Source organism: Cetorhinus maximus, unplaced genomic scaffold (genome assembly GCF_964194155.1).
Source record: "Cetorhinus maximus unplaced genomic scaffold, sCetMax3.hap1.1 HAP1_SCAFFOLD_1064, whole genome shotgun sequence".
NCBI lineage: Eukaryota > Metazoa > Chordata > Chondrichthyes > Lamniformes > Cetorhinidae > Cetorhinus > Cetorhinus maximus.
The window spans coordinates 71,560-98,613 of NW_027597006.1; the positions used below are offsets into that span (position 1 = coordinate 71,560).

The 27,054-nt window shown below is 44.5% G+C and overlaps 1 protein-coding gene across 1 annotated transcript in view; it reads left to right on the forward strand.

Annotated features, from left to right (window-relative positions):
• The window catches only part of LOC144675634 (integrin beta-2-like), a gene marked incomplete at its 3' end in the record, with an annotated part of 58,103 nt that overhangs the window by 15,459 nt on the left and 15,590 nt on the right, over positions 1-27,054 (forward strand). Inside the window, exons 2-4 of the mRNA XM_078536277.1 lie at positions 11,184-11,247; positions 19,659-19,744; positions 26,527-26,722. Of these exons, the coding sequence (XP_078392403.1) occupies positions 11,184-11,247; positions 19,659-19,744; positions 26,527-26,722 (346 nt within the window). The remainder of the gene's footprint in view (positions 1-11,183; positions 11,248-19,658; positions 19,745-26,526; positions 26,723-27,054) is intronic.

Here is a 27,054-nt window from a genome sequence, read left to right on the forward strand (position 1 = left end):
GTCGAGACTATTTTTAAGTGGAGCTGTTACAGACCATAAGATTATCACCACATTAGTGGTAAGGCCTTGAGGCATTTTCATCACAGTCTGATTAACACAGCCTGTTTTAAGTCAGAAGAAATGCAAAATAAGATACCTTTGAAACATTGCCCAACCTAGTGGAATTGTGAAAGGCTGCATCAGAATGTAGGAATCGGAAGTTGAGCCTCTCGAGCCTGTTCCACCAATGAGTTCATGGTTGACCTGCGACCTTAACCGTATACCCGCCTTCGCCCCATATCCCTTAATACTTCTGGGGAACAAAAATCTGTCGATCTCCGATTTAAAATGAGAGCCAGGGCTTTCAGGAGTGAAATTAGGAAGTGCTGCTTCATGCACAGGGCAGGAGATGCTTGGAACTCTCTTCAGCAAAACGCAATAAATGCTAGATCCCAATGTTGAGCAACGGCTGTGTATGGGTTCAAATGCTAGGTCTAGCATTAATAGCGTTTTGCGGAAGAAGTTCCAAACTTCTACCACCCTTTGCATGAAGCAGCGCTTCCTAATTTCACTCCTGAAAGGTCTGGCTCTAATTTTTAGCCTGTGTCCGCTCATCCAAGACCCCCCCCAACCAGTGGAAATAGTTTCTCCCTATCTATTCCCCTTAATATCTTGAAAACTTCAGTCAAATTACCCCTTAATCTCTTGTTATCTTATCCAATGTAGATCAAACGATAAAGTCTTGCCTATGATATTGTTAAGGGTTGTTTATCTCGTTGTTAAGGTTAGGAGAAACAGGTGATGGATATTAGTTGTCTTTGAGCACATATAAATAGGGGGCAGCATGGACACTGGGTTGTGTGGGAGGAGAGCTGTGAGATGGAACAAGTCAATAAACTCTCTCATTGAAGAAAAGCTCTGTGTCTTGGTTTTGGCTTCACCAATCAGCTTGAGTCCTGTTAACGTCAAAGTTTTCTGATTCTTGTCAAATTGCATTTCTTCTGTCCTTTGTCTCCAGTTTATACAGCCCAGTTTAAGTGTCAGTAATGTGCCAAGAAAGGAACTTTTTATAACACATTGTTTGTGGCGGTCTCCAATCTCTGAAATTCCACTCCTATGATGTGTCATTAACCTATCCTATCCTCACTGGTGTTTATATTTTAAACCCATACACAGCCATTGCTCAATATTGGGAATTCTGAAATAGATAAAAAGGGGAAGTAATTGGGTTCACTGCAATGCTGAGTAATGAGATACAGCTGCTCCATTGGAAAAATATAGTGTGTAAGGTTTTAAGAGGTTATGGAACTGCATTTAATTTGTAATCAATGATAGTCTAATAAAATATTTTAAGCAACAAAGTAAAAAGATATCTCAATGTATTGGCAGTGACCTAAAGACGCAACATCGTATTGGACTTCTTTGTGCTAGAAATTGTACTATTTGGGATTCCTTATCCTGAGAATTCTAGTGAGGAAGTTACTGGGACATAGCTTAACTCAATAAAAGTCCCACCATGTTGAGTTCTGTTTTAGAGTTTGACTGCCCTCGCTATTTATCAATAAAGCTTTAACACCAATGCAGACACCGCGTTCTGCCCTCACATTCTCAAACCCTGTTGATTCTGAAGCTAATGAGGTTAGCTCTTGTGCCTTTAAAACAATACCGAATGAAATCACGGAGCACTAGAAAAACTGAGGCTCTTTTCATGAGAACTTAGGTTGAAAGGACATTAGGTGAAGTTGTTCAAAGTTCTGAAAAGTTTTAATGAGGTTAATAGGGAATAGACTAATTCCATTGGTCAACGTTTGAATAGCTAGAGGGCATAATTTTAAGATCATAATCAAACGAATGGAGGAAGAGGGTTTTTTAATTTGGTCACAGAATGTGGGCGTCGCTGGCTAGGCCAGCATTTATTGTCCATCCCTACTTGCCCTTGAGAAGGTAGTGATGAGCTGCCTTCTTGAACCGCTGCCGTCCATGTGGTGTAGGTGCACCCACAGTGCTGTTAGGGAGGGGGTTCCAGGATTTTGACCCAGTGACAATGAAGGAACGGCGATATATTTCCAAGTCAGGATGGTGAGTGACTTGGAGGGGAACTTCCAGGTGGTGGTGTTCCCATGTATCTGCTGCCCTTGTCCTTCTAGATGGTAGAGGTCGTGGGTTTGGAAGGTGCTGTCGAAGGAGCCTTGGTGAGTTGCTGCAGTGCATCTTGTAGATGGTACACACTGCTGCTTTTGCACATTTGTGGAGTGAGTGAGAATTTAAGGTGGTGGAAGTGGGACCAATCAAGCGGACTGCTTTGTCCTGGATGGTGTCAAGCTTCTTGAATGTTGTGGGAGCTGCACTCATCCAGGCAAGTGGAGAGTATTCCATCACACTCCTGACTTGTGCCTTGTAGATGGTGGACAGGCTTTGGGAAGTCAGGAGGTGAGTTACTCTCTGCAGAATTCCTAGCCTTTGACCTGCTCCTGTAGCCACAGTATTTATATGGCTAGTCCAGTTCAGTTTCTGGTCAATGGTAACCCCCAGGATGTTGTTAGCGGGGGATTCAGTGATGGTAATGCCACTGAATGTCAAGGGGTGTTGGTTAGATTCTCTCTTGTTGGAGGTGGTCATTGCCTGGCGCTTGTGTGGCGCGTATGTGACTTGCCACTTATCAGTCCAGGGTTGGTTCAAATTTTATTAAATGCAAAGGGCTGTTAGGACACGCCTGCCAGCAACTGCACTGGAAGTGATAACTTTTGGAATACATACTTTTTAAAAAAGGCAAGTGACTGAATACTTTGGAATAATTTTTGTAGAGTGTGAGAAATGGAACTAAGTGGGAACTGTTTGGCTCAAGCATATGCTGAATTTACATCCTTTGGGGCTCTGAAATTCTCTGATTCCAGAAAGAGGAATTGACCTTATTTAAGCCTGGGTAAAAATGTGTGATGCTGTGGCTCACTCCAGTGCTGCTTGTTTGCTTATCAATTTGGTAATGAAAGCAAAATGTGTGAAGCTTTTCTGCAAACGAAGTAACCCATTGTACATTTTAAGTGAAAACAGGAAATGAGCAGTTCGTGATGTGTTTGTATTGCAGTTTATATTAAAACCCTCGTCCATCTGACACGGTGCACAAAGTACACTATTTTTAAAATGAAAATCCTGCCCGTGAGAAATGTTAAAGTTACTTCTCGAATTTTGTGGTTATTGGGCACAATATACAGAAAGAAAGAGAAGATTGCATTCATATCTTGCCTCTCAGATGTCACAAAGTACTCTGCAGCTAATCAAGTATTTTGAAACCTGCTCGCTTTGGTCATGTGAAAAAGCTCTGCAGCTAGTCTGCACACAGCAAGATCTCACCAACAGAAATGAACCAGCGATTTGAGTCATTTTGTTGGCGATAACTCACCTGGTCCTGTTTGAAATAGCGCTGGATGTTGTTCCCCGTTCACCAAAAGGGCAGATGGGGCCTTGTTTTAGTGTCTCATCCAATAAACAGAGCCAACCTGACAAAGTGGGAACTGCCCAGTTAGATCCTGTCCATAAAAGGCAAGGCAAATCCAATTCGTCTAAATACCGCCCCGTCAGCCTGCTCTCAATCATCAGCTGAGTGAGGAAAGGTATTGTTTCTATCAAGCGGGACTTACCCGTTCATTGATGCTCAGTTTGGGTTCCGCCAGGGCCACTCAGCTCCAGACCTCATTGAAGCCTTGGTTCAAACAAGGACAAAATAGTTGATTTCCAGGGGTGAGGTGGGAGTGACTGCTCCTGACATCAAGGCAGGACTTGACCGAGTGTGGCAACAAGGGGCCCTAGTAAAATTTGAAGCCAATGGAATCAGGGGAAAGACTCTCCATTGGTTGAAGTCATACCTAGCACAAAGGTTGTGATTGCTGAAGGTCAGTCATCTCAGGACACTGTTGCAGGAGTTCCTCAGGGTAGGCTCCCAGGCCCAACCATCTTTAGCTGCTTCATCAAAGACCTTCTCTCCATCCTAAAAGAGGATGTTCACTGTTTATTGCACAGTGTTCAGTTCCATTTGCTACAACTCAGATAACAAAGCAGTCTGTGCCACCCACATCAAAATCTGGACAACATTCAAGCTCAGGCTGATAAATGGCAAGTAACAATCATGCCACACAAGTGTTATTCTTGAGTGTTGTGGGAGCTGCACACATCCAGGCAAGTGGGGAGTATTCCATCACACTCCTGACTTGTGCCTCGTAGATGGTGGACAGGCTTTGGGGAGTCAGGAGGTGAGTTAGTTACTCGCCGCAGGATTCCCAGCCTCTGACCTGCTCTTGTAGCCATAGTATTTATGTGGCTGATCCAGTTCAGTTTTTTTTCAATTGTATCTCCCAGGATGTTAATAGCGGGTGGGGGGGCGGGGTTTAGCGATGGTAATGTCAAGGGTGGGGGGATGGATTGATTCTCTCTTGTTGGAGATGGTCAGTGCCTGGCACTTATGTGGCCTGAATGCCACTTATCATCCCAAGCCTGCATGTTGTCCGGGAGTTGCTGCATATGGACACAGGCTACTTCCGTCAGTATCTGAGGAGTTGCAAATCCGTAGCTGCTTCCCTGTTGTAGGATATGAGCGGCAGGTGCATGGTATCGTCAGCGTCTGCAAGTCACACACCACCACTGACTTGGAACTAAACCATTCCTTCACTGTCACTGGGTCAAAAACCCGGAACTCCCTCCCTAACAGCAGTGTGGGAGTACCTGCACCAGATGGACTGCAGCGGTTTAAGAAAGTGGCTCACCAGCAGCTTCTGGTGGGCTATTAGGGATGGGCAAATAAATGCTGGAGCTGCATGTATTACTTGAATGAATTAAAAAAAAACCCCCTCTGACAGTGCAGCACTCCCTCAGTACTTTGGTGTCAGCTTGGAGTTTGTGCTGGAGTCTTTGGTGTGGAACTGGAACCCACAGCCTTTCTGGCTCAGGAAAGCTAATATCCTGTGTTAAAACGTTGGCCTTCTGTGACACCTCCAGTACTTCAGAGGATAAATGAACCATTTAGATCAGGGATTTTATTTCTGGTGTGTGCAGAGATGGTCTCTGTTGTAGGGTATCATTGTTGTGTTCAGTTTTCTGAATCAAATGTATGATATACAGTATCCTGGGCTTCATTAATAAGGGCTTAGAGTACAAGAGCAAGGAGGTTATGTTGAACATGTATAAGTCACTAGTTCGGCCTCAGTTGGATTGTTGCATTCAGTTCTGGAGGGATGTGAAGGCATTAGAGAGGGTGCAGAAAAGATTCACAAGAATGGTTCCAGGGATGAGGAACTTCAGTTATGAAGACATTTATTACTGTTTTCTTTGGAGGAAATGAAGTTGAGAGGAGATTTGATAGAAGTATTCAACATCAGAGTAGATAGGGAGAAAGTGTTCCCACTCGTGAAAGAATTAAGAACGAGAGGACACAGATTTAAAGTAATGATCCAAAAGAAGCAAAAGTGATGTGAGGAGAAGCTTTTCCACACAGCGAGTGGTTAGGGTTTGGAATGCACTGCCTGAGAGTGAGGTGGAGGCAGGTTCAATTGAAGTGTTCAAGAGGGAATTAGACTGTTATCTGAAAAGTAAGATCGCGCAGGCGTTTCGGGGAGAATGGCACCAGGTGAATTGCTCATTTGGGAGAGCTGGTGCAGACCCGATGGACCGAATGGTCTCCTTCAGCACTGCAACAATTCTGCAAAAGGGAAAAATCAGCACGGGGTTTCCTCTCCTGATTGTAGCAGGTGTCAGTGGACAGCAATGTGTATGTGTGGAAAGGATTGGGCTGTAACACAGTCACTGAAACGCCTGCTGACTCTGAATGCTTACTTGAGTGCCCACATAATTAATGAGTTGCAGATCCTGGCAGAACTGTACTTCAAGGCTTTAAGTTGGCAAAGAGTAAACTTTGAGGGGCGGGGGGGGAAGTAAAAACCCTTTGGGTATCTGCCTTACAATCTGGGTCAAGCAAAGTTGACATTTTTCAGTGAGGGTGGCTCAGTATGTTAACAGGCACAGTATTTTTTGAACATGGTACTTCCATTCCAAGCACAGGCCAGCGACCGAGGGTGAAACTGGTAAATGACATTGCCTGGTGCAATACTCAGCCTGTCCTAAGCAAGAGTCCAGGAGACATGAGTTCACCCCTGCAGCTGGGCTCCAGGAAACAAGTTGGTCTTGGGGAATGGCGATAGAATAAGCAATACGACGATGGAGTGAACAGAGCAAGGGGCTGAAAGAACAGAATGACTGAGGAAATTACGAGAGGAGTATAAAAGGAAAAAAAATGGAGACTTTACTTGTTTTATTTATTTTACTTGTCTTTACCCCACCTTCAAACATGCCGGAGTGTAAAATTTACCCCAGCAACTCCAATCGCATATTTTTCCTGATCACCTCAGTGGTTTTTCACAATGACCTTCTGGACAGCACTGAACTGGCAAATTTTCATGCCTGGCGTATCATGACTCACCTCCACTTGGTCTTCCTTTTGTCTCTGTTATTGACGGCAGCCTGAAGCTAAATAAACCTTGTCCCAGGAGCTTGTTAAACATTAACTCCCAAGGTGAGCAACCTGCTGCGGACTGCGGGGTTAATCGGTGAGAGAGTGGAAAACTTATGTCTAGCCTGTGTCGAAGAGAAACACGGAAATTACTTGTCACCTGGCAAGTACTTCCAAAGGCCCCGTCACAACCTGTCCACTTCTTCCTATAGCACCATTCGATGCTGGGTGTTATGGTGGGGTATTAGAGTGTGTTTGGCTCTATTCTTTCTCAGGAATATTTCAAACTCTTCTGACACAAATGGTGGACCATTACCTGACGCCAGCATCTCCGGCAAGCCATAAATTGCTAATCCATTGTGCTTTGTGTGGATTTGAATCCCATCCTCACTACCATCTTTCTGATGTGTAGTGCACTGAAAAGATGGACATGGTCGCCAGCCATCACTGAACTAACTTTATTTATGCCTCCCCAACAGAGGGGGCAACATATATTAAAAAAAAAGCACTCAGGCCTTTCAAAGTCCGATGAAACAACATTTTTTACAAGATCTGTTGAAAGAACCACAAAATCCTGCTCTTTGGAACAGGATTTAATCTTGGGCATGAGTAATGTTCAATGTTACCCGAGTTATCTGGGGCAGTGATGCAGCAGTGTGCACAGCTGGTCCATTTTTTATAAGAAGTAAAAGCGAGAGTGTTTGCTTCAAACGAATTACAGCGGAGTCCAGAGCTCTGCAACATTAACCCGGATGTGGGTTTTAGGAGCCACTGGGCCGGGAAACGCTGAAGTTCCTCAAGTTAAACTTGAGTTGTGATATTACGCCACATCCTCTCAGTCTGGCATGAGGATGTGACATGAAGCAACTCCATAACTCAGGCAGGGGAAGCCTCACAGCCGCTCAGAGTGCCAGCCTTAGTTTACATGGCTTGTGCAAATCCAGAAAATGGCTTTGTTTTTGGCAGATGCGACTTCCTGTGGACACAGTTTATTCGCAAACAGGCGATTGATCCCTGTGAACGCCTGCTAAATATTAATACCGTGCTTCAGGATTGCAGGTTAGCCTGTCACAACAGGACATACGGGTACAATATACGAACTGAGCATTTATTTTTACTTATTCATGGGGATGTGGGCAACACTGGCTAGGCCAGCATTTATTTCCCATCCCCGATTTGGCCATTGAACAGCTAACCACATTCCTGTGGGGTCTGGAGTCACATGTAGGCCAGACCAGGTAAGGACAGCAGATTTCCTTCCCTAAAGGGGGCATTAGTGAACCAGATGGGTTTTTACAACAATCTGGCAATGGTTTCCACCAGACTCAAAATTCTTGTTGAATTCAAATTGCTGCTACGGCGGGACTCGAACCTGGGTCCCCCGGAGCTTTACCTGGAGGAGTGGGGGGTCGTCTCTGGAATATTAGCCCAGTGACAGTACCGCTGCGCCATTGCCTCCCCTGGACTGAGCTTAGCCCTCAGGCGATCAAAGTCACAGGACAGCAGGGCTGACAGTTCTATATTAGAACAAGGCCTGCCAAATTGCGAGTCATGACCCCCACACCCCCGTGGGGTCACGAGGGGAAACTTTGAGGTCACGAGCTCCATGGCAGCAATGGCCGCCACGGAGCTCGGACCGATTCCGGACAACTGCGAGACCGAGTTAAACGCTCTGGTTTTATTCCTACTGGTGGGTGTGGCCTAATGGACTGCAGCCTGAGCACACGAAAAGACAACTTGACACTGCAGCAGTTGATCACACATATGGTATTGTTGTGACAAACTTAATCAGTTGAACCCAGTGGAGGTCAGGAGCAGGTTAGGCTGGTGGGTTTCACTTTGACTGGAAAGCTGACATAGAATCAATTTGTTTTGAGTGACATTGCCAAAATCCCCAATGTCATTTTGTTGTCACTGCAGGCATTGCCCCCACTGGTTCCTCATCCCACCCCACAGACCCTGGAGGGGAACCGAGTCACTGGGCAGCCACTTTCAGCAATATTTAGGCCAAAGGCTGGAAATGTTTGGTGAGGCATTTCGCTCGTATAAAAATCCTGGCTGCTAAGATGATTTAACATACAAACATAGACAATAGGAGCAGGTGTGGGTCATTCGGCCCTTCGAGTCTGCTCCCCCATTCAATATGATCATGGCTGATCCTCTATCTCGACGCCATACTCCCGCTCTCTTCCCACGCCCCTTAACATCTTTAGAGTCCAGAAATCTATCTATTTCCTTCTTAAATATATTCAGTGACTTGGCCTCCACAGCCTCCTGTGGTAGAGAATTCCACAGGTTCACCATCCTCTGAGTGAAGAAGTTTCTCCTCACCTCAGTCCTAAATGGCCGACCCCATATCCTGAGACTGTGACTAGATGATGGCTGATCTTCTAGCTGAGCACTATCTTCCCGCACTAACTCCGTTTCCCTTGATGTCTTTAACATCTAGAAATCTATCGACCTCTGCTTTGAACATGCTCAGCTCTGAGGCAGAGGATTCCAAAGCTTCGCCACCCTCTGAGTGGAGAAATTCACCCGCATCTCAGTCCTAAATGGCCTGCCCCTTACTCTGAGACTGTATCTCGTGGTTCTAGACTTCCCCCAGCCAGGGGAAACACCCTCCCTCCATCTACCCTGTCGAGCCCTGTCAGAATTTTGTAGGTTTCAATGAGATCACCTCTCATTCTTTGAAACTCCAGAGCATACACGCCCAGCCTTCTCAATCCCTCCTCATATGACAATCCTGCCATCCCAGGAAACAGTCTGGTAAATCTTCGTTGCACTCCCTCAGTGGCCAGTTTATCCTTCCTTAGGTAAGGCGACCTTGGGAGATAAAGACATAAAAATGAGGCACAGGTGCAAAGGAATCTGGCAGCACAAATACACCGATCACGTATAGTTGTGACACAGGCAAATGCAAACCAAGTACGAGGGTTTGTTTCTGGAGGGATGGAATTGAAAAAGTGGAGAAGTTATGCTCAATGTGTATCAAAGTGGGTGAGACCACACTTGGAATCCTGTGTGCAGATCTGGTTGCGGTACTCTGAAAAGAAAGTGGAGGCATGAGAGAGGCTGCAAAAAAAAAGATTGACAGAAATGACACCAGAGAAATGTGTGGGTCTGCCAATCAGGAAAGGATTGGCCGGCTGGGTTCCTTTTCTCTTGAAAAGAGAAGGCCAAGGGGGTGACCTAATGGAGTCTTTTAAAATTACGCAAGGTTTTTGATAGTGTAGGCACAGGAAGGGCGTTGCTATTTGTGGGGAAGAGCAAAACTCGACACTGTCACTATAAGATGGTCACCAAGAAATCAAACAGCCAATTGCAAAGAAAATTCCTGACCCAGAGAGTGGTGAGAATTTGGTGTTTGGTACCTGCCACATGGGATGTAGGCGTCTTGAGCAAAGTCAGTATTTACTGCCCATCCCTAATTGTCCTTGAGGACTGAGTGGCTTGCTAGGCCATTTCACAGGGCACTTAAAAGTCAACCACATTGCTGTGGGTCTGGAGTCACATGTAGGCCAGACTGGGTAAGCACAGCAGATTTCCTTCCTTAAAGGACATTAGTGACCCAGATGGGTTTTTGTGGCAAGTGATGGTAGTTTCAAGGTCACTGTTATTGAAATTAGCTTTCAATTCCAAATTTTGTTAACTGAATTTAAATTTCGAGTTGAACCTGTGCGCCCAGAGCATTAGTCTGGGCCTCTGGATGACTAGTCTATTGACATTACCACTATGCCACCATCTCCCTAAGCAGATGAGATGAATTTTAGGGGAAGCTGGACAATCATGTGAGGGAGAAGGAAGTCGAGGGTCATGCTGATCATGATAAATGGGGACGGGTGAGAGGAGGCCAAAGCACAGCACAAATGTTGGCAAGGACTGGTAGGGCTGAATGGCCTGTTTTAGTGCTGTAAATTCCACGTAACTCCATGTCAAGCTCAGGAGAGGTTTGTAGTGATTTTGCAACTTGCGGGGTTGAGGGAATGCTAAAAATCTAAAGTATGTGCTGCCAGGGTACATTGCAGAGTGGAAAGCACCAGAATCATCGGAAGCCACGACCTCAGTCAATAACTATTGTTGGATTTGTGCAGTGATCTCAAAGGGGAAGTGTAGGGCTGGAGGAAATGTCTAAAGGCCGTAATAATGCTGACTCCCAAACCAAGGCGAACAGATTTCTTTCAGGCACTGGACGCCTTAGCCTCTTCATGTAGTTTGTCTCAGGAGTGGAGCTTTCACCCTGTGATAATTAAGACACCTTGTGTGGCAACCGTGTTAACGCTCAGGAGACCTGGGAGCATCTGTGGAGAGAGAAACAGAGTTAATGCTGCCAGACCTGCGAAGTGTTAGCAAAATCTGCCGTTTTTATTTCAGGTTACCAGCACCCCGTGGCATTTTTACATTTGTACCTTGTGTGTCATGTTTTCTATCTGGTTGCAGGTGGATGTGTATCAGAAGTGACGAGCATTATTGGAAAACTACTTCCCCCTTTTTAAACTACGGGACAAAACCATCTGTGAAAATGCTGCTAGTCCAGCGTTTAGGGTTCAGGAAGGCTCATAGCGGAGACTGGAGTCCGAGGCGTGTTTTAGTGAACAGTACTTGAATAAACTGGAAGCTTTGAAAGCAGTAGTGGGCAAGCACACTGCAAACTCAACATTCACAGTCAAATGGAGAATGTGATATGGGTCTTTTCTTCTTTTCAAAACAGGAAATGGTCAAGTGGTTCCTCTTCCAGCTGGTGTTGGCCTCCGTGTTGGAAATAGGATTAGCGGGTGAGTGAATGTGAAATGTAAATGCACCTGGAAAGGTAAATAAAGGAAGAAGGAAAGAGAGACTTGCACTTGCCTAGCGCCTTTCACAACCACAGGTCGTCCTGAAATGCTTCACAGCCAATTAAGTATTCTCCAACGCGCAGTCACTGTGGCTGGGATTCCCTGTGGTGCAGTTGCTAGTGTCCTTACCTCTAAACTGGAGGTTCTAGGTTCAAGTCCCATTCCCGAGCCAAGGAATGTGTGTTTGTAATGTAGCCAAGCAGGTTGATTATCAGCCTGCTAATCCTTTGTATATGCCTGATGGTGAGTCTCCTAGTCAGCCCGATTGCAGAAGGCAACGCTACTGTACCTTGCTTAAGGCCATGATGGCTAATCCCTCTGAGGGCACAGTGCTTGAAGTGAGAGAGTCAATGCAGGAAACATTTGAGCCAATTTGTGCACAGCAAGGTCCCACCAATGGCAATGAGATAAAACACGCCTTAGCGATATTGATTGAAAGATAAATATTATCCCAGACACCAGGGAGATCTCTCCTGCTCCCCTGCGAAAAGTACCTTGGGGATCTTTGACATGAATCCAAGGGGGCAGAAAGGGCCTCGGTTCCATGTCGCTCAGTACTGCACTGGAGTGTCAACCTCGATTTTGTGCTCAAGTCTCTGGAGTGGGACTGGAACACATGACCTTCTGACTCCAAACTTATTCTGAGGGGCTGGTGAGCCCAACTCCTGTTAGCACCTGCTCCCCAGCCACCCCCCCATCCACCCCACCCCGGAACAAAAATCCCGTCTTTCCTGGCACTTTCCCCCAAGGCGGCTGAGAAATTCCCCGGCTCCCGCTACCCGGCTCGAAGATGAAAATCCAGCTCAACATTTCACAACTATTTGGCTGCCCTGAACAAACTCAGTTGCATAAAGTCGATGTGCTTCAGATGTTGCCATTTCAGTACTCTATTGCGCAAGTACAGAAGACTAAGCTATGATCAAAATAACAGAGTTTATTATCACAATCATGTTTTCTCAGACACTCTGCATTTTCCTTAGCAGTTTACATTTTATTTTGTGTCTCTTTTTACTTTATGTTGTCCCTTTCACACAGGAGAGTGTGGAAACTATTTGCTTGTTTGTGTATTTTTCCTGTTGTACGGTCTTTATCTTTTGGCGGGGGGTGGGAGGTGAAATTAATGTTCCAAATTTGTTAGACATCAATATCATTTTAGATGCAACGTTTCCCCGTTCATCTCCTCCCTTTCCACCCTCCAGGGCCCCAAGCATTGCTTCCAGGTGAAGCTGTTACTTGTACCTCTTTCAATATCATAGGCGCTGCTTACGATGCAGTGTTCTCTGTGTGGGGGAGCAGATTGGGTGATCGCTTTGCTAGAACGTCTCTGTTTAGCGTAACCTTGAGCTTCTGGTTGCTTGCCAAGTTAACTTTTCCATCCCGCTCCACTCCAACTGTGACCTCTCACCGCCCTTGGCCTCGTACACTGTTCCAATGAATCTCAGTGTAAACTGGAGGAACAGCACCTTGCCTTTCAATTGGTCAATTTAGAGCCTTCCCGACTCAATATTGAGTTCAATAATTTCAGGCTGTAGCCTCTGCACCCATTCTTTCAGGGCTGCAGGTGCTGATCATGACCCTGCTATTGTCATTACACCTCCTCTGGACCCAGCTTTTGCTTCTTCGTCTGTCTCGTTAGCGCCCCCTTGTTTTCATTATTCATTTACGAGATGTGGGCCGGGCCAGCATTTATTGCCCACCCCTAGTTGCCCTCGAGAAGGTGGTGGGTGAGCCGCCTTCTTGAACCGCTGCAGTCCCTGTGGCGTAGGTACACCCGCAGTAGTGCTGTTAGGAAGGGTGCTCCGTCACCCCCTTTTTAATCATTTAATCACTGCCGTCCTCCATCCATCAGACTTTCCCTATCTTCCTCCCCACTCCCTCCATTTTCCCCACTCCACTCTTGCTTGTAAACTTTACGTCTCTTTTCCAGTTCTGAAGACAGGTCACTGATTCATTTCTCGCTCCATAGATGCTGCCCAGCCTGCTGGGCAGTTAGGAACACAGGAACAGGAGGAGGCCACTCAGCCCCTCGAGCCTGTTCTGCCATTCAGTGAGATCATGGCTGATCTGTGACCTAACTCCACATACCCACCTTTGCCCTAGACCCCCTAGTTAACAAAAAACTATCAATCTTAGATTTAAAATAACTAATTGAATTTGCATCAACTAACTGCTGTTTGCAGAAGAGAGTTCCAAACTTCCACCATCCTTTGTGTGTTTCCTAACTTGACTCCAGACCAGGTAAGGACGGCAGATTTCTTTCCCTAAAGGACATTAGTGAAACAGATGGGTTTTTAAAACAATCAATGATTGGTGAGACTAGCTTTGTATTCCAGATTTTATTAATTGAATTTAAATTCCACCAACTGTTGGGGTGGGACTTGAACCCATGTCCCCAGAGCATTAGCCTGGACCTCCAGATGGCCACTCCAGTGACATTGCCACAATGTCAACTTTACCCCCCTGTGTCATCTGCCATTCTCTCTTCTTTCCCTGTTTGTCCCACTTTCTTTCTCTTGTGTTTCTGTATTTAGATTATTCTCCAGTTTCCTCCCCTTGCCTCATTTATCCCACATCTGTCTCTCTGGTTTCTTTTCTCATTGTTTCCTTATTGACAAAACGGTTATTAATTTGCTCTGACTCTCCTTTGGCCGCTTGAGAGTCACCCGTTTTTCAGCTAAGTTAAAACAAAATAACGCTGTGCCCCATGATGTGCTACGTCTAATTCACAGAGTACCTACAGCAGAAAAACAGGCCCTTTGGCCCAACAAGTCTATGCTGGTATTTATGCTCCACATGAGCCTTTGCCCAACCTTCTTGTGTAACCTTTTCAACATTACCTTCTATTCCTTCCTTCCTCATTCTTAGTTAACTTCCTCTTAAGTATACATCTGTACTATTCATCCCAACCACTGCATACAGTTACAAGTTCGACATTCTAACCACTCCCTGTGTAAAGAAGTCTCTCCTGAACACCTTACTGGATTTATTAGTGACCACCTTATGTTTATGACGCCCCCTGTTCTGGACACCACAATAAACGGAAACATTTTCTTTGTTTTAACCCTATTAACCTCCCATAGTTTTAAAGATCTCTGCAGTTTGCCCCTCAGTCTTGATAGTTAGTCTTTCAGATAGTTGTATCTCTGTTTTGGTATAATTCTTGTAAATTTCTTTTGCACTTTCTCCAGTGCCTCTCTTGGAAAATCTGAACTATGCATGGCTATGGGAACTCACAAAATTGAGAGCCACCATTTCGTGGTTTTGCTGTTTGTGGGCGGCCAATTTTACAGTTACCATTGCAGCGAGGCTCCAATTAATTTTATAGATATGATAATGGGTCTTGTCAAAGCTTAGATTCGGCAACACTTCAGAGTACGTTTGAACATAAAAGATGCCGTGGCACTATTATGAAAAGAAAGAGAGCTCTTGTCAATATCTGATCAATTACACTGTTAAAGTTAAGAGAAACAGGTGATGGGTATTAATTGTCTTTGAGCACATATAAATAGGGAGACTCCTCTTATTTATTGATTTTTGTTTAATTTATTGCCTTTTGTTTTACTAAAAGAGCATAAATAGGCGATAGCTGGGGCACTGGGTTGCGTGGGAGGAGAGGTGTGAGACTGAACAAGTCAATAAACTCTCAGTTAAGAAAAGCTCTGTGTCTAGGTTTTGGCTTCATCAATTGGCTTGTGCCCTGTTAACTGCAGTATCCTTTTTATTAAATGGGTTGCCCATCTTGCACACAGTAGAATAAAGAAATTGCGTTTCCATAGCTTTCGCAACTATTGCCTTTCAAGGCATCCCAATTAATACAGCCAATTAAGTACTTTTTTGAAATTGAGTCACTGTAGGAAGCATGGTAATCAGTTTCTGCACAGTGAAGTCCCACAAGCAGCAATGAGACAATCTGGTTTAGTAATGTTGACTGAGGGATAAATATTGGCCAGGACATCAGAAAGAGCTGTTAACAGGGTCCAAGCCTGTTGGTGAAGCAGAAACCCAGACACCAGAGCTTTTCTTTATTGAGACAGTTCATTGGCTTGTTCAATCTCACAGCTCCCCATAATGTAACTGACATGACATTAACAACCACAACTATGGGAAAGTGTGACAGCTTCACCAGAATCTTACCAACAATGAGGAGATATAATTATGATGAAGCTGCTCGAAACAAAGAACTGTATTCATTGAAGCCAAAAGGAATCTAATAAGTATTCAAATTTAGAACGGGGTCTCAGAGGTTAACTAGTGAAAGCAGGTTCTCCCCCACTGGTAAAGAAACTGGTAACAAAGGGACATAATGTTAGGATTAGGGTTAGCAGCACAAAGGGATTGATTAGGAGAATGTTTTCACACTGTTTATAGAATACACGATCAAATGAGTCAAGAGAAGCTGGGGCAATTACAATAGGGGAGAGAGAATTTACCCATTGAATTTATTCAAGGCAGAGTTGGACAGATTTTTTGATAGACAAGGGAGTCAAGGGTTAATGGGGGGGGGGGTGCAGATGGCAAATTGGAGTCGAGACCACAGCGAGATCAGCCATGATCTTATTGGATGGCGGAGCAGGCATGAAGGGCTGAATGGCCTCCTCCTGCTCCTAATTTCCTAGAAATAGAATAAAGGGGAGAAAAACAGGATTTGAATAGATTGTTTCCAACATGGAGTTAAGTTCAGGGCCAAGTGATCGCCTGTGGAGATTATTCTATGATAATCCTCTATAAAGTCATAATTGTCCGGTTGACTATTGGATTTCTTCCCTACCACTATTTTTGGAGCACCATTTCCACAAAAATGGCAGCAATTCAGAGAAAAAGCCCATTAGCACCTTTTCAGGCCAACTAAGGATAAGCACCAGATGCAGTCCTGCCAATGTTGTTGACATCTTCAGAACAGAAGATCATAACATAAGAAAGAGGAGCAGGAGTAGGCCATTCGGCCTCTCGAGCTTGCTCTGTCATTCAATAAGATCATGGCTGATCTGACTGTGGCCTTAACTCCACTTTCCTGTCTGCCCCCATAATCCTTGACTCTCTTGTCGATCAAAAATCTGTCTAACTCAGCCTTGTATATATTCAATGACCCAGCTTCCACTGCTTTCTGTGGAAGAGAACTCAAAAGACTAACAACCCTCTGAGTGAAAAAAAATCTCCTCATCTCAGTCCTAAATGGAAAATACCTTATTTTTAAACTGTGGCCTCTAGTTCTAGATTCCCCCACAAGGGGAAGTATTTTCTCAGCATCTACCTCGTCAAGCCCCCCACCTCAGAATCTGATATGTTTCAATAAGGCCACCTCTCATTCTTCTAAACTCCAGCGGGTATAGGCCCAACCTGCTTAACCTTTCCTCATAAGACAACTCCTTCAGTCCAAAAATCTGCTTAATAAACCTTCTCTGAACTGCTTCCAATACAAGCATATCCTTCCTTAAGTAGGGTGATCAAAACTGTACACAGTACTCTAGGTGTGGTCTTGCTAATGCCCTGCATGGTTGTATACTTGCCTGCATTTATACTCCAACCCCTGGAAATAAAGGTCAACACTTCATTTCTCTGCCTAATTACTTGCTGTACCTGCATGCTAATTTTTTGTCATTTATGTACAAGGACACCCAGGCCCCTCTGTACCACAACGTTCTGTAGTCTCTCCCCACTTAAGTAATATTCTGCTTTTCTATTCTTCCTGCCAAAGTGGACAACCTCACATTTTCTCACATTATACTCCATCTGTCAAATATTTGCTGAATCCTTTAACCTATCTGTGTCACTTTTCAGGCTCTTTTGTATCCTCCTCACAACTTGCTTCCCTGCCTGTTTTTTGCATTGTCAGCAAATTTGGCTACAATACTGTTGATCCCTTCATTTATATAGATCGTAGATGGTTGAGGCCCAGGCACTGATCCCGGTGGCACTGCACTAGTTGCAGCTGGCCAAGTTGAAAATGACCCATTTATCCTGACTCCCTGCTTCCTGTTAGTTAGCCAATCCTCTATCCATGCTAATGTATTGCCCCCAACACCATGACCTGTTATATTGCGTTGTAACTCTTTATGTGGCACCCAATCGGATGCCTTTTGGAAATCCAAATACACAACATCTACTGGTTCCCCTTTATCCACCCTCCTTGTTACACCCCCAAAGAACTCTAATAAATTTGTCAAAAACAATTTCCTTTTCGTAAAACTATGTTGACTTTGTCTGATGGTAACAAATTTAAAAAATAATAGTCTTGCAAAATTGCTCCTGATTTGTGAAAGCCTCCCCATCACCTACAAGACATGTCAGAGGTGCGATGAAATATGCTCGACTTGTTTGGATGAGTGTAGCTCCAACAACACTGAAGAGTCTAAACACTATCCAGGTCTAAGTGGTCCACTTGATTGGCACCCCGTTCATTAAAAATTCACTCCCTCTACCACTGGACACTGTGGCTGCTGTGCATATTATCTACAGGATCCACTACAGCATTTCACCAAGGCTTTAACACCTCCCAAATCCATGGCCTCCGTCACCGAACAAGACAAGGGCAGCAGTTGCATGGGAATACCATGACCTCAAAATCACCCATTGTTCTGGCTTGCTGTTACTTCACTATCACTTAGTAAAGATCCATGAACTCCTTACATCACCTCCTCAAGGGTAAGTAGGACTGGACGATAATTGCTGGCCTTGCCAACAATGCTCACATCCTGTGAATGAACAATAATGGACCTTGGGTGGGATTTTCTGGCCCCAACACCAGTGGTCATAGTCACGGGCGGGATGAGAAAATTTGGAGGGCCATTGAAAGTCAACAGCTCTCCAAATTTCCCCATCCTGCCCGTAACAATGCCCGCCGGTGTCAGGGCTGGAAAATCCCACCCCTCTCAGAGAGAGTAAGTTACAAAATTCAGGTCTGTCATGGTTACCTTCTCAAGTTCAGCGGTACCAATTGCTCCCATAAGAAGTTTGAGCATTATGTTGCCTTCAATCTATTGTTAGCCAGCAAAACCGAGGAATATTAATGTTCATTTTTGATCTGGACTGCAGTGTCTTCTGATGTGCATCGTTTCACATCTTTGTCTTGTTTGATTTGCTTCAATCGCTGCTTTTAGCAAAACATCCAATGCTGACATCTCTCCTCACTCTTTTAGCATGAATTTGTTTTCAGTGACTCTCCTACAAGAGGAAGTTGTATTTTTCTTGTTAATTCTATCAGAACTATGCAAATTTTTTGAAAGCCGCTATTAAATCTGGCTTCCCTATTCCAGTGGAAACAGTCCCAGTGTCTCAATTATCCCTTCCAAACTATGGTTTCCCATCCCTGGTGAATCCATGCTGGATGCCCTCTCTGGCTTTCATGTTTTATTACACCCAAAACTACACACAATGCTTCAAATGTAGCCTACCTAATGTTTTGAATTATTTCATCCTTGGTGCTATACTCTCTTTTTAAAAAACACCAAATTCTGTTGGACATCTTATGACTTTATCTCCCCATACTCACACTTTACAGGGGATTATTGGAACATTTTGAGGTAACCTTCCTTGTTCCCGGGTCTAAATCGTCAATTAATACCAAGAGCAAAGATGGGCCCAGTACTAACGTGTGGGGTAATGCACTTCCAACCCTACTCTAGTCCGAGCAACACCCATTTACCCTAACTATATCTGCTTGCCATTAATCAACGTTCTGTCTATGCTATGCGATCTATCCTCTTTTCATTCTTTCAGGGGATGTGGGTGCCTTTGGCTAGGTCAGCATTATTTCCCATCCCTAATTGCCCTTGAGAAGGTGGTGGTGAGCCGCCTTCTTGAACCACCTTCTTGGGGACCGCTCTTAACTTCACTCATATCGAGTGCACAAGCTGCACCAAGGCTGGGAGAGGGGGGTTGGGAGGGGAGGGTGGCAGGGTGGAGCAGAGACTGGACCTGGGAGGCAGGCTAATGGGGGGGAGGGGGAGGGAGGCTGTGCAGGCGCCCTTTAAATATGGCACCTGGACCTTTGAGCCCATGAGGCAATGGCAGGGAGAGCAACCTCCAGCCCAACCCTGCCCCGAGATTCGCTGCCCTCTGCGCGGATACGTAACTAAGGAGCTGAAGAGCGGAAGATCACGCGTGTTCAGCCAGGACGTGCCCCCACCGCGACACCCCCACCCCCACCCCCAGCGGGAATCACTCACACTCCTGCGTCTGACACTGAACTTCGACTTCAGAGTGGAAGATTCCGCCCAGTAATTCTTGTTTCTTTCAATTATGATGATACGCTGCAGAGGTGGCACGATGTGGCAGTTATTCTCGACATGGGATCTTTATAATTATATTCGGTTAGAACAGAAAATGAACCAATTTTCTATTTTTTTTTTCAGGGCTTTCCTGCAATCCCACACGTGCAGAAGCAACCTGCCGGGAATGCATCAACTTAGGGCCAACTTGCGCCTGGTGTAAGGCACTGGTAAGCCTCAATGGGTATAATGGCACAGTTTATATTGCCTGATATGACATCCACATCTGAAAGTGTAACATGGCTGGCGACCAATGAAACAGAATGCTTGAGAATGGAACTGCTTGTCCCAGATATAAGGGAGCCAGTTTTTAAACATTGGTGGAGATTATATTGGTGATGGACTGGTGAAAGATAATATTGGTCACTAATTGAAAGTAGAATAGTCTGTGATGGGGGGTAGGACAAGCTATATATATGTTAGTCTTAAGTAATTCCTAAGAATGCAAGCTATTTAGCAGCGTGATGTTCAGTTAGACGAAAGGCAGTGTATGTTTTTAATAGTTATCTTTGGCTAGTTATCTTTGGCTGGTGAGCATTTCAAATGACTAACTTTTGAGATAGTTGTGGGAGTTGAAAATATCAAGAGCCCTAAATTTCAGAAGCATGTAATGAGGCCTCAGAGCTGTCCTTGGAGTTTAGGCTGAAATGTCAATAACTTTGGCGCGCCAAGTCCATAAAGCAGTGGAATTGGCATTCTAAGGAGACCAATTCCTATGGCGGAGTCCTTTATCATGGAACAGCCCCTCTAGCATTGAAAATTAACGTTTGCAATCGTGGAGTCTCATTCCTTCGGATTTTAATTATTGTTAGAGATCTAAAAAGTGTGTTTTGCTTTTTTTCTTTCTGCCTCTTTGATCTCACTCTCTCTGAACCCCATCTTTCTTTCCCTCTCTATTTCGTTTTTTGTACATGATTTTACGTTGAATTCACTATTCTAACTGCTACTTCCTGGTTCAGACTCTGCGCCTCAGTTAAAACAAAATCTGACTGGTTAAGGAGATAGGTGGTAGCTTGCCTGCTTCACACTGGTTCTAGATCCCCTGTAGAGGGACTATAGAGGGAGTTCTACTGAAATGGCTTCCAAATCACGGCAGATCCCAGCGCAAGAGCCCCAAGCAAAATCTAGTATTGTTTGTTCATTGCTGACTGCAAAACCCGGGCCTTGCGGAAATTTTAAGTTATTTTTAAAAAAAACAATCAAGATACTTTGATTCTGCTGAATCTGACCAAATAAATGTGAAGGCTTCTTATTCTCCTTACCTGCAGCACATATTTCATTTGGTGAGGACTTAGCAGCCAAGCAGCCGCCCATGCAGCTATTTTTTTTCAATCCATTCACGGGATGTGGGCTTCACTGGCTGGGCCAGCATTTATTGCCCATCCCTAATCGCCCTTGAGAAGGTGGTGGTGAGCTGCCTTCTTGAAACGCTGCAGCCCCAGTGGTGTAGGTACACCCACAGTGCTGTTAGGGAGGGAGTTCCAGGATTTTGACACAGTGACAGTGAAGGAACGGCCGATATATTTCCAAGTCAGGATGGTGAGTGACTTGGAGGGGAACTTCCAGGTGGTGGTGTTCCCATGTGTCTGCTAGATAGTAGTGGCCATGGGTTTGGAAGGTCAATTCTGGACGAATAAAACTTCATGTCTGGGTTCCTAGAATTCTCGATTCCACCACCTTGATGATCCATCATTGACCCATCATTCTTGTGGGGGACGGCGAACGGCCAGAGGTCGTGGTCCACATTGGTACTATCGACATAGGTAGGAAGGGGGAATGTGGTCTTGCAATTGGAATTTAGGGAACTAGGTAGAAAATTAGCAAACAGGACCTCTAAAGCAGTAATCTCCGGATTACTCCCAGTGCCACGTGCAAGTGAGTACAGAAGTAAGAAGATAAGACAGATGAATGCGTGGCTGGAAAGATGGTGCAGGAGGGAGGGCTTTAGATTCCTGGGACACTGGGACTGGCTCTGGGGGAGGTGGCACCTGCACAAGCTGGACAGGTTGCATCTGAATAGAGCCAGGCGGAGACCCTTGCGGGTTGTTTTGCTAGTGCTGTTGGGGAGGGTTTAAGCTAACTCAGCAGGGGTGTGGGAACCAGGAGAGAATATTAGAAAGTAACACCACGGTGAACGAAATGCTGGGAGAGGCAGATAGCACTAAAATAGAGAATAGTAAGTTAATAGATGGAGTCGGAGTAAGGGAGCAAGTAATGAAGCTTAAATCAGGGTTACACTGCATGTATGTGAATGCATGGAGTATAGTTAATAAAATTGGGGAGTTAGAGGCACAGATTGCCTTGCGGGATTATGATATTGTGGCGATAACAGAGACCTGGCTTAAGGAAGGGCAGATCTGGGTGCTAAATATTCCTGGTTACAAGGTGTTCGGAAAAGATAGGAAAGGGAAAAAGGAGGAGGGGTGACATTTTTGGTTAAGGAGAGTTTTGCAATACTGGAGAAAGAGGATGTGTCAGAGGATTCAAGGACAGAATCAATTCGGCTAGAGCTAAGGAATAAGAAGGATACAATTACATTGCTCGGTGTAATATATAGATCACCAGCTAGTGGGAAGGATCTAAAGGAACAAATCTGCAAGGAAATTACGGAGAGGTGTAAACATCATAGAGTAGTTATAATGGGGATCTTTAATTACCCATATATAGACTGGGATAGTGGTAGTGTAAGGGGCAGTGAGGGACAAGCGTGCCTAGATTATGTTCAGGAGAATTTCCTACAGCAGTATGTGTCCAGTCCAACAAGAAAGGAGGCACTGCTAGACCTGGTTCTTGGGAATGAGGTGGGCCAAGTAGATCAAGTGACATTGGAGAACATTTAGGGGACAGTGATCATTGTATCATAAGGTTTAGGATGACTGTGGAAAATGACATTGGTCAATCCAGAGTAGGAATAATCAACTGGCAGAGAGCGGACTTCAATGGGGCAAGAACGGAGCTGGGCTGGTTAGACTGGAACCAAAGATTGGTGGGAAAAACAGTAGCTGAACAATGGGCTACCTTCAAAAAAGAATTGGTTTGGGCTCAGTCAAGGTATGTTCCCTCAAAAGGGAAGGGTAAGACAAACAAATCCTGAGCTCCCTGGATGACAAAGGAGATAAAAATTAAGTTAAACAAGAAAAAGTGTGTTTATGACAGGTGTCAGGTAGCAAATACAATTGAGAACCGAGCTGAATACAGAAGGTTCAGAAGGGATGTGAAAAAGCAAATACGGGAAGCAAAGAGGGATTATGAACAAAGACTGGCAGCTAACATAAAAAGAAATCCCAAAGTATTCTATAAGCATATCGATAGTAAAAGGGTGGCAAAAAGAGGAGTAGGGCTGATTAGGGACCAAAAAGGGGATTTACACATAGAGACAAGAGGCATGGCTGAGGTGTTAAATGAATACTTTGCATCTGTCTTTACCTACAAGGTAGATGCTGCCCAGGTCATGGTGACAGAAGAGGAAACTCAGTCGCTAGAAGGGCTTAAAATTGATAAGGAGGAGGTATTGGATAAGCTGTCGGTACTTAAAGTTGATAAGGCACCGGGACCAGATGAGATGCATCCAAGAATATTGAAGGAAGTGAGAGTGGAAATTGCAGAGGCACTGGTAATAACCTTTCAATGTTCCCTGGATTCGGAGGAGGTGCCGGAGGACTGGAGAATTGCAAACATTATGCCCTTGTTCAAAAAAGGCTGTAAAGATCTGCCCTGCAATTACAGAGCAGTCAGTTTAACTTCGGTGATGGGGAAACTTCTAGAAACAATTATTCAGGATAGAATTAATAGTCACATGGAAAAATGTGGACTGATTCGAGAGAGTCAGCATGGATTTGTTAAAGGAAAATCATGTCTAACTAATTTGCTGGAGTTTTTTGATGAGATATCAGAGATGGTTGATGAGGGCAAGGCCGTTGATGTGGTGTATACGGACTTCCAAAAGGTGTTTGATACAGTGCCACACAACAGACTTGTGAGGAAAGTTATAGGTCATGGAATAAAAGGGACAGTAGCAACATGGATACAAAATTGGCTGAGGATAGGAAACAGAGAGGAAAGGTTAATGGGTATTTTTCGTCTGTAAGAGGCTTGTAGTGGAGCTCCCCAGGGATCGGTATTAGGACCCTTGCTTTTCCCAATATATATAAATGATCTCGATCTTGGTGTGCAGGGGACAATTTCAAAGTTTGCAGGCAACACAAAACTTGGGAGAATTGTAAACTGTGAGGACAGTGTAGAACTTCAAAAGGATATTGACTCATTGGTGGAGTGGGCAGATAGGTGGCAGATGAAGTTCAATGCGGAGAAGTGTGAGGTGATACACTTTGGTACAAAGAATATGAAGGACAGTATAAAATAAAGGATACTATTCTAGAGGGTGTATAGGAGCAGAGAGACCTGGGTGTATATGTACATAAGTCATGAAAGGTGACAGGACAGGTAGAGAGAGGTGTTACTAGAGTATACAGTATTCTAGGCCTCATTAATAGGGGCATAGAGTATAAGAGCAAGGAGGTTATGATGAACTTATATAAGACATTGGTTAGACCTCAACTGGAGTATTGTGTACAGTTCTGGGCGCCACACTATAGGAAGGATGTGAACGGATTGGAGAGAATGCAGAAGAGGTTTACGAGAATGGTTCCAGGGATGAGACACTTCAGTAATGAGGAAAGATTGGAGAAGTTGAGACTGTTTTCCTTGGAGAGGAGAAGGCTAAGAGGAGACTTGATAGAAGTTTTCAAAATAATGAGGGGTCTGGACAGAGTAGATGAGGAGAAACTGTTCCCACTCAAAAACAGATTGAAAACCAGAGGGCACAGTTTTAAAGTGTTTTGCAAAAGAAGCAAATGCGAGGCGAGAAAAAAACTTCTTCACACAGCGAGTGGTTAGGGTTTGGAATGCACTGTCTGGAAGTGTGGTTTAATCGAGGCCTTCAGAAGGGCATAGGATGATTATTTAAATAGAAACAATGTGCACGGTTATGGGGCAAAGGCAGGAGATAGGCACTAAGTTAAAATGCTCAGAGAGCCGGTGCAGGCATGATGGGCTGAATGGCCTCCTTCTACACAGTAACAATTCTGTGTGGACGCCTCAGTCTGTTTTTCTTCAATTCAGCCACCACAGGCTAGCTTTACAGACATTGTTCCCACTGAGGGAAGCTTTCATCAATTAATTGTAGATTCCTTCTCATTACTGCTTGCATGGGGAATGTTTTGCAAGCCCTTCCCCTCCACCTCCCCCAGAAGGAAAAGATCTCTTGAGAAGAAACCCGGGAATTAGCTAGTAATCCTTCTGATGGTGTGGAGTTGGACTGTTTGTCCTGGTGCGGTGTGAGGTCATTGGTTTGAAGTAAAAATGAAAATCAAAAGCAGTTCAGATTATTTTTTTGAATGAAAAGCAATAACGAGCAGGTAAACATGTGTACAGTTTTATCAAATTGACTATCATGCTTCTCTATTCTGTTTATTGTTGGGATTGTTGTGGAAAACAAAAGCTCATTGTGTAGTGGGTAACATATTAGCATGAATAGAAGATGGGTTGGCTGGCAGAAAACAAGAGAGTATGCATAAATGGGTCTTTTTCCGATTGGCAGGATGTGACGAGTGCAGTCCCACAGGGGTCTGTACTGGGGCCTCAGCTTTTTACAATTTACATCAATGACTTAGATGAGGGGAATGAAGATATAGTAGCTAAATTTTCAGGTGACAAAAAAATAGGTAGGAAAGTATGTTGTGAAGAGGACATGAGGAGGTTGCAGATGGATATAGATAGGTTGAGTCAGTGGGCAAAAATCTAGCAGTTGGAGTTTAATGTGGGAAAATGCGAAGTTGTTTACTTTGGCAGGAAGAATGAAAAAAGCAGAGTATTACTTAAATGGAGAACCACTGCAGAATTCCGAAGTGCAGAGGGATCTGGGTGTTCTAGTGCATGAGTCAAAAAAGTTAGTATGCAGATACAGCAAGTAATTAAGAAGGTTAACGGAATGCTATCCTTTATTATGAGAGGAATTGAACATAAAAGTAAGGATGTTATGCTTCAGTTATACAGGGTGTTGGTGAGACCACATTTCTAATATTGTGTGCAGTTTTGGTCTCCTTATTTAAGGAAGAATTATGTAAATGCATTGGAGGCGGTTCAGAGGAGGTTTACTAGATTAATACCTGGAATGCGTGGGTTGTCTTGTGAGGAAAGGTTGGACAGACTGGGCTTGTTTCCACTGGAGTTTGGAAGAGTGAGGGGTGATTTGATTGAAGTATACAAGATCCTGAGTGGTATTGACAAGGTGGACGTGGAAAGGATGTTCCTTCTGGTGGGTGAGTCCAGAACGAGGGGGCACTGTTTTAAAATGAGGGATTGCTCTTTTAGATCAGAGATGAGGAGAAATTTTCTCTCAGAAGGGTTGTGCCTCTTTGGAACTCTCTGCCTCAGAAGGGCGGTGGAGGCTGGGTCATTGAATAGTTTAAGGAAGAGGTAGATAGATTCTTGTTAGGCAAGGGAATCAAAGGTTATGGAGGGTAGATGGGAATATGGAATTCGAAACGCAAGAAGATCAGCCAAGATCTTACTGAAAGGTGGAGCAGGCGCGAGGGGCCGAATGGCCTACTCCTGCTCCTATTTTGCATGTTCTTATGGGATGTAACCACCTCTGAAAAAAGTTGTAGGAGTGTGCAAGATGGTAAAATCAGCTGGTTCCACAGACAAATGCTCTTCTTCTACATCAAGCATGGAATTGAATTCCACCTTTTAAAAATCGACAAGGTTAAGAGCCGTGCTAAAAATCCGATCGACTTGGCCTTCCAGTCCATCCTTCAATCCAGCATACCCACTTCACACACTCCCTCATGCAAATGTACTGCCTCTCGGACCTCAAGCCCAGGCAGGAAATATTGCTGAACGTTGTGCGCTGTTGTTGTTTTCTGCATGATTTGGTTTTATTCCTGTACAGAATTTCACCAAGGCTGGAGAGCCAAATTCTGCACGCTGTGACTCTGTGGAGACCCTTAAGAGTAGAGGTTGCCAACTTGCGGACATAATCAACCCACAGAATGACATGGAGCTACAAGTGGACAAGACACTCGTCAATTCTGGAGATAACGTGATACAGATAAAACCGCAGAAGGTTAAACTTTTTCTTCGACGAGGTAAATACTCAAGATACGTGGTACATTATATGGGGAGGTGGTGGTGTAGCAGTAATGTCACTGGACTAGTAACCCAGAGGCCAGGCTAATGATCTGAGGACATGGGTTCAAATCCCCCCATTGGCAGCTGGTGGAATTTAAATTCAATTAATAAAATCAGGAGCTGAACACTAATCTCAGCAACAGCGACAACTGTCATAAAAACCCATCACTGTTTTCCAAGAAGGAAATCTGCTATCCTTACCTGGTCGAGCCTACATGTGACTGCAGGCTCACAGCAATGTGGTTGACTCTTACCTGCCGCCCCCTGGAAATGGCTGAGCAAGTCACTA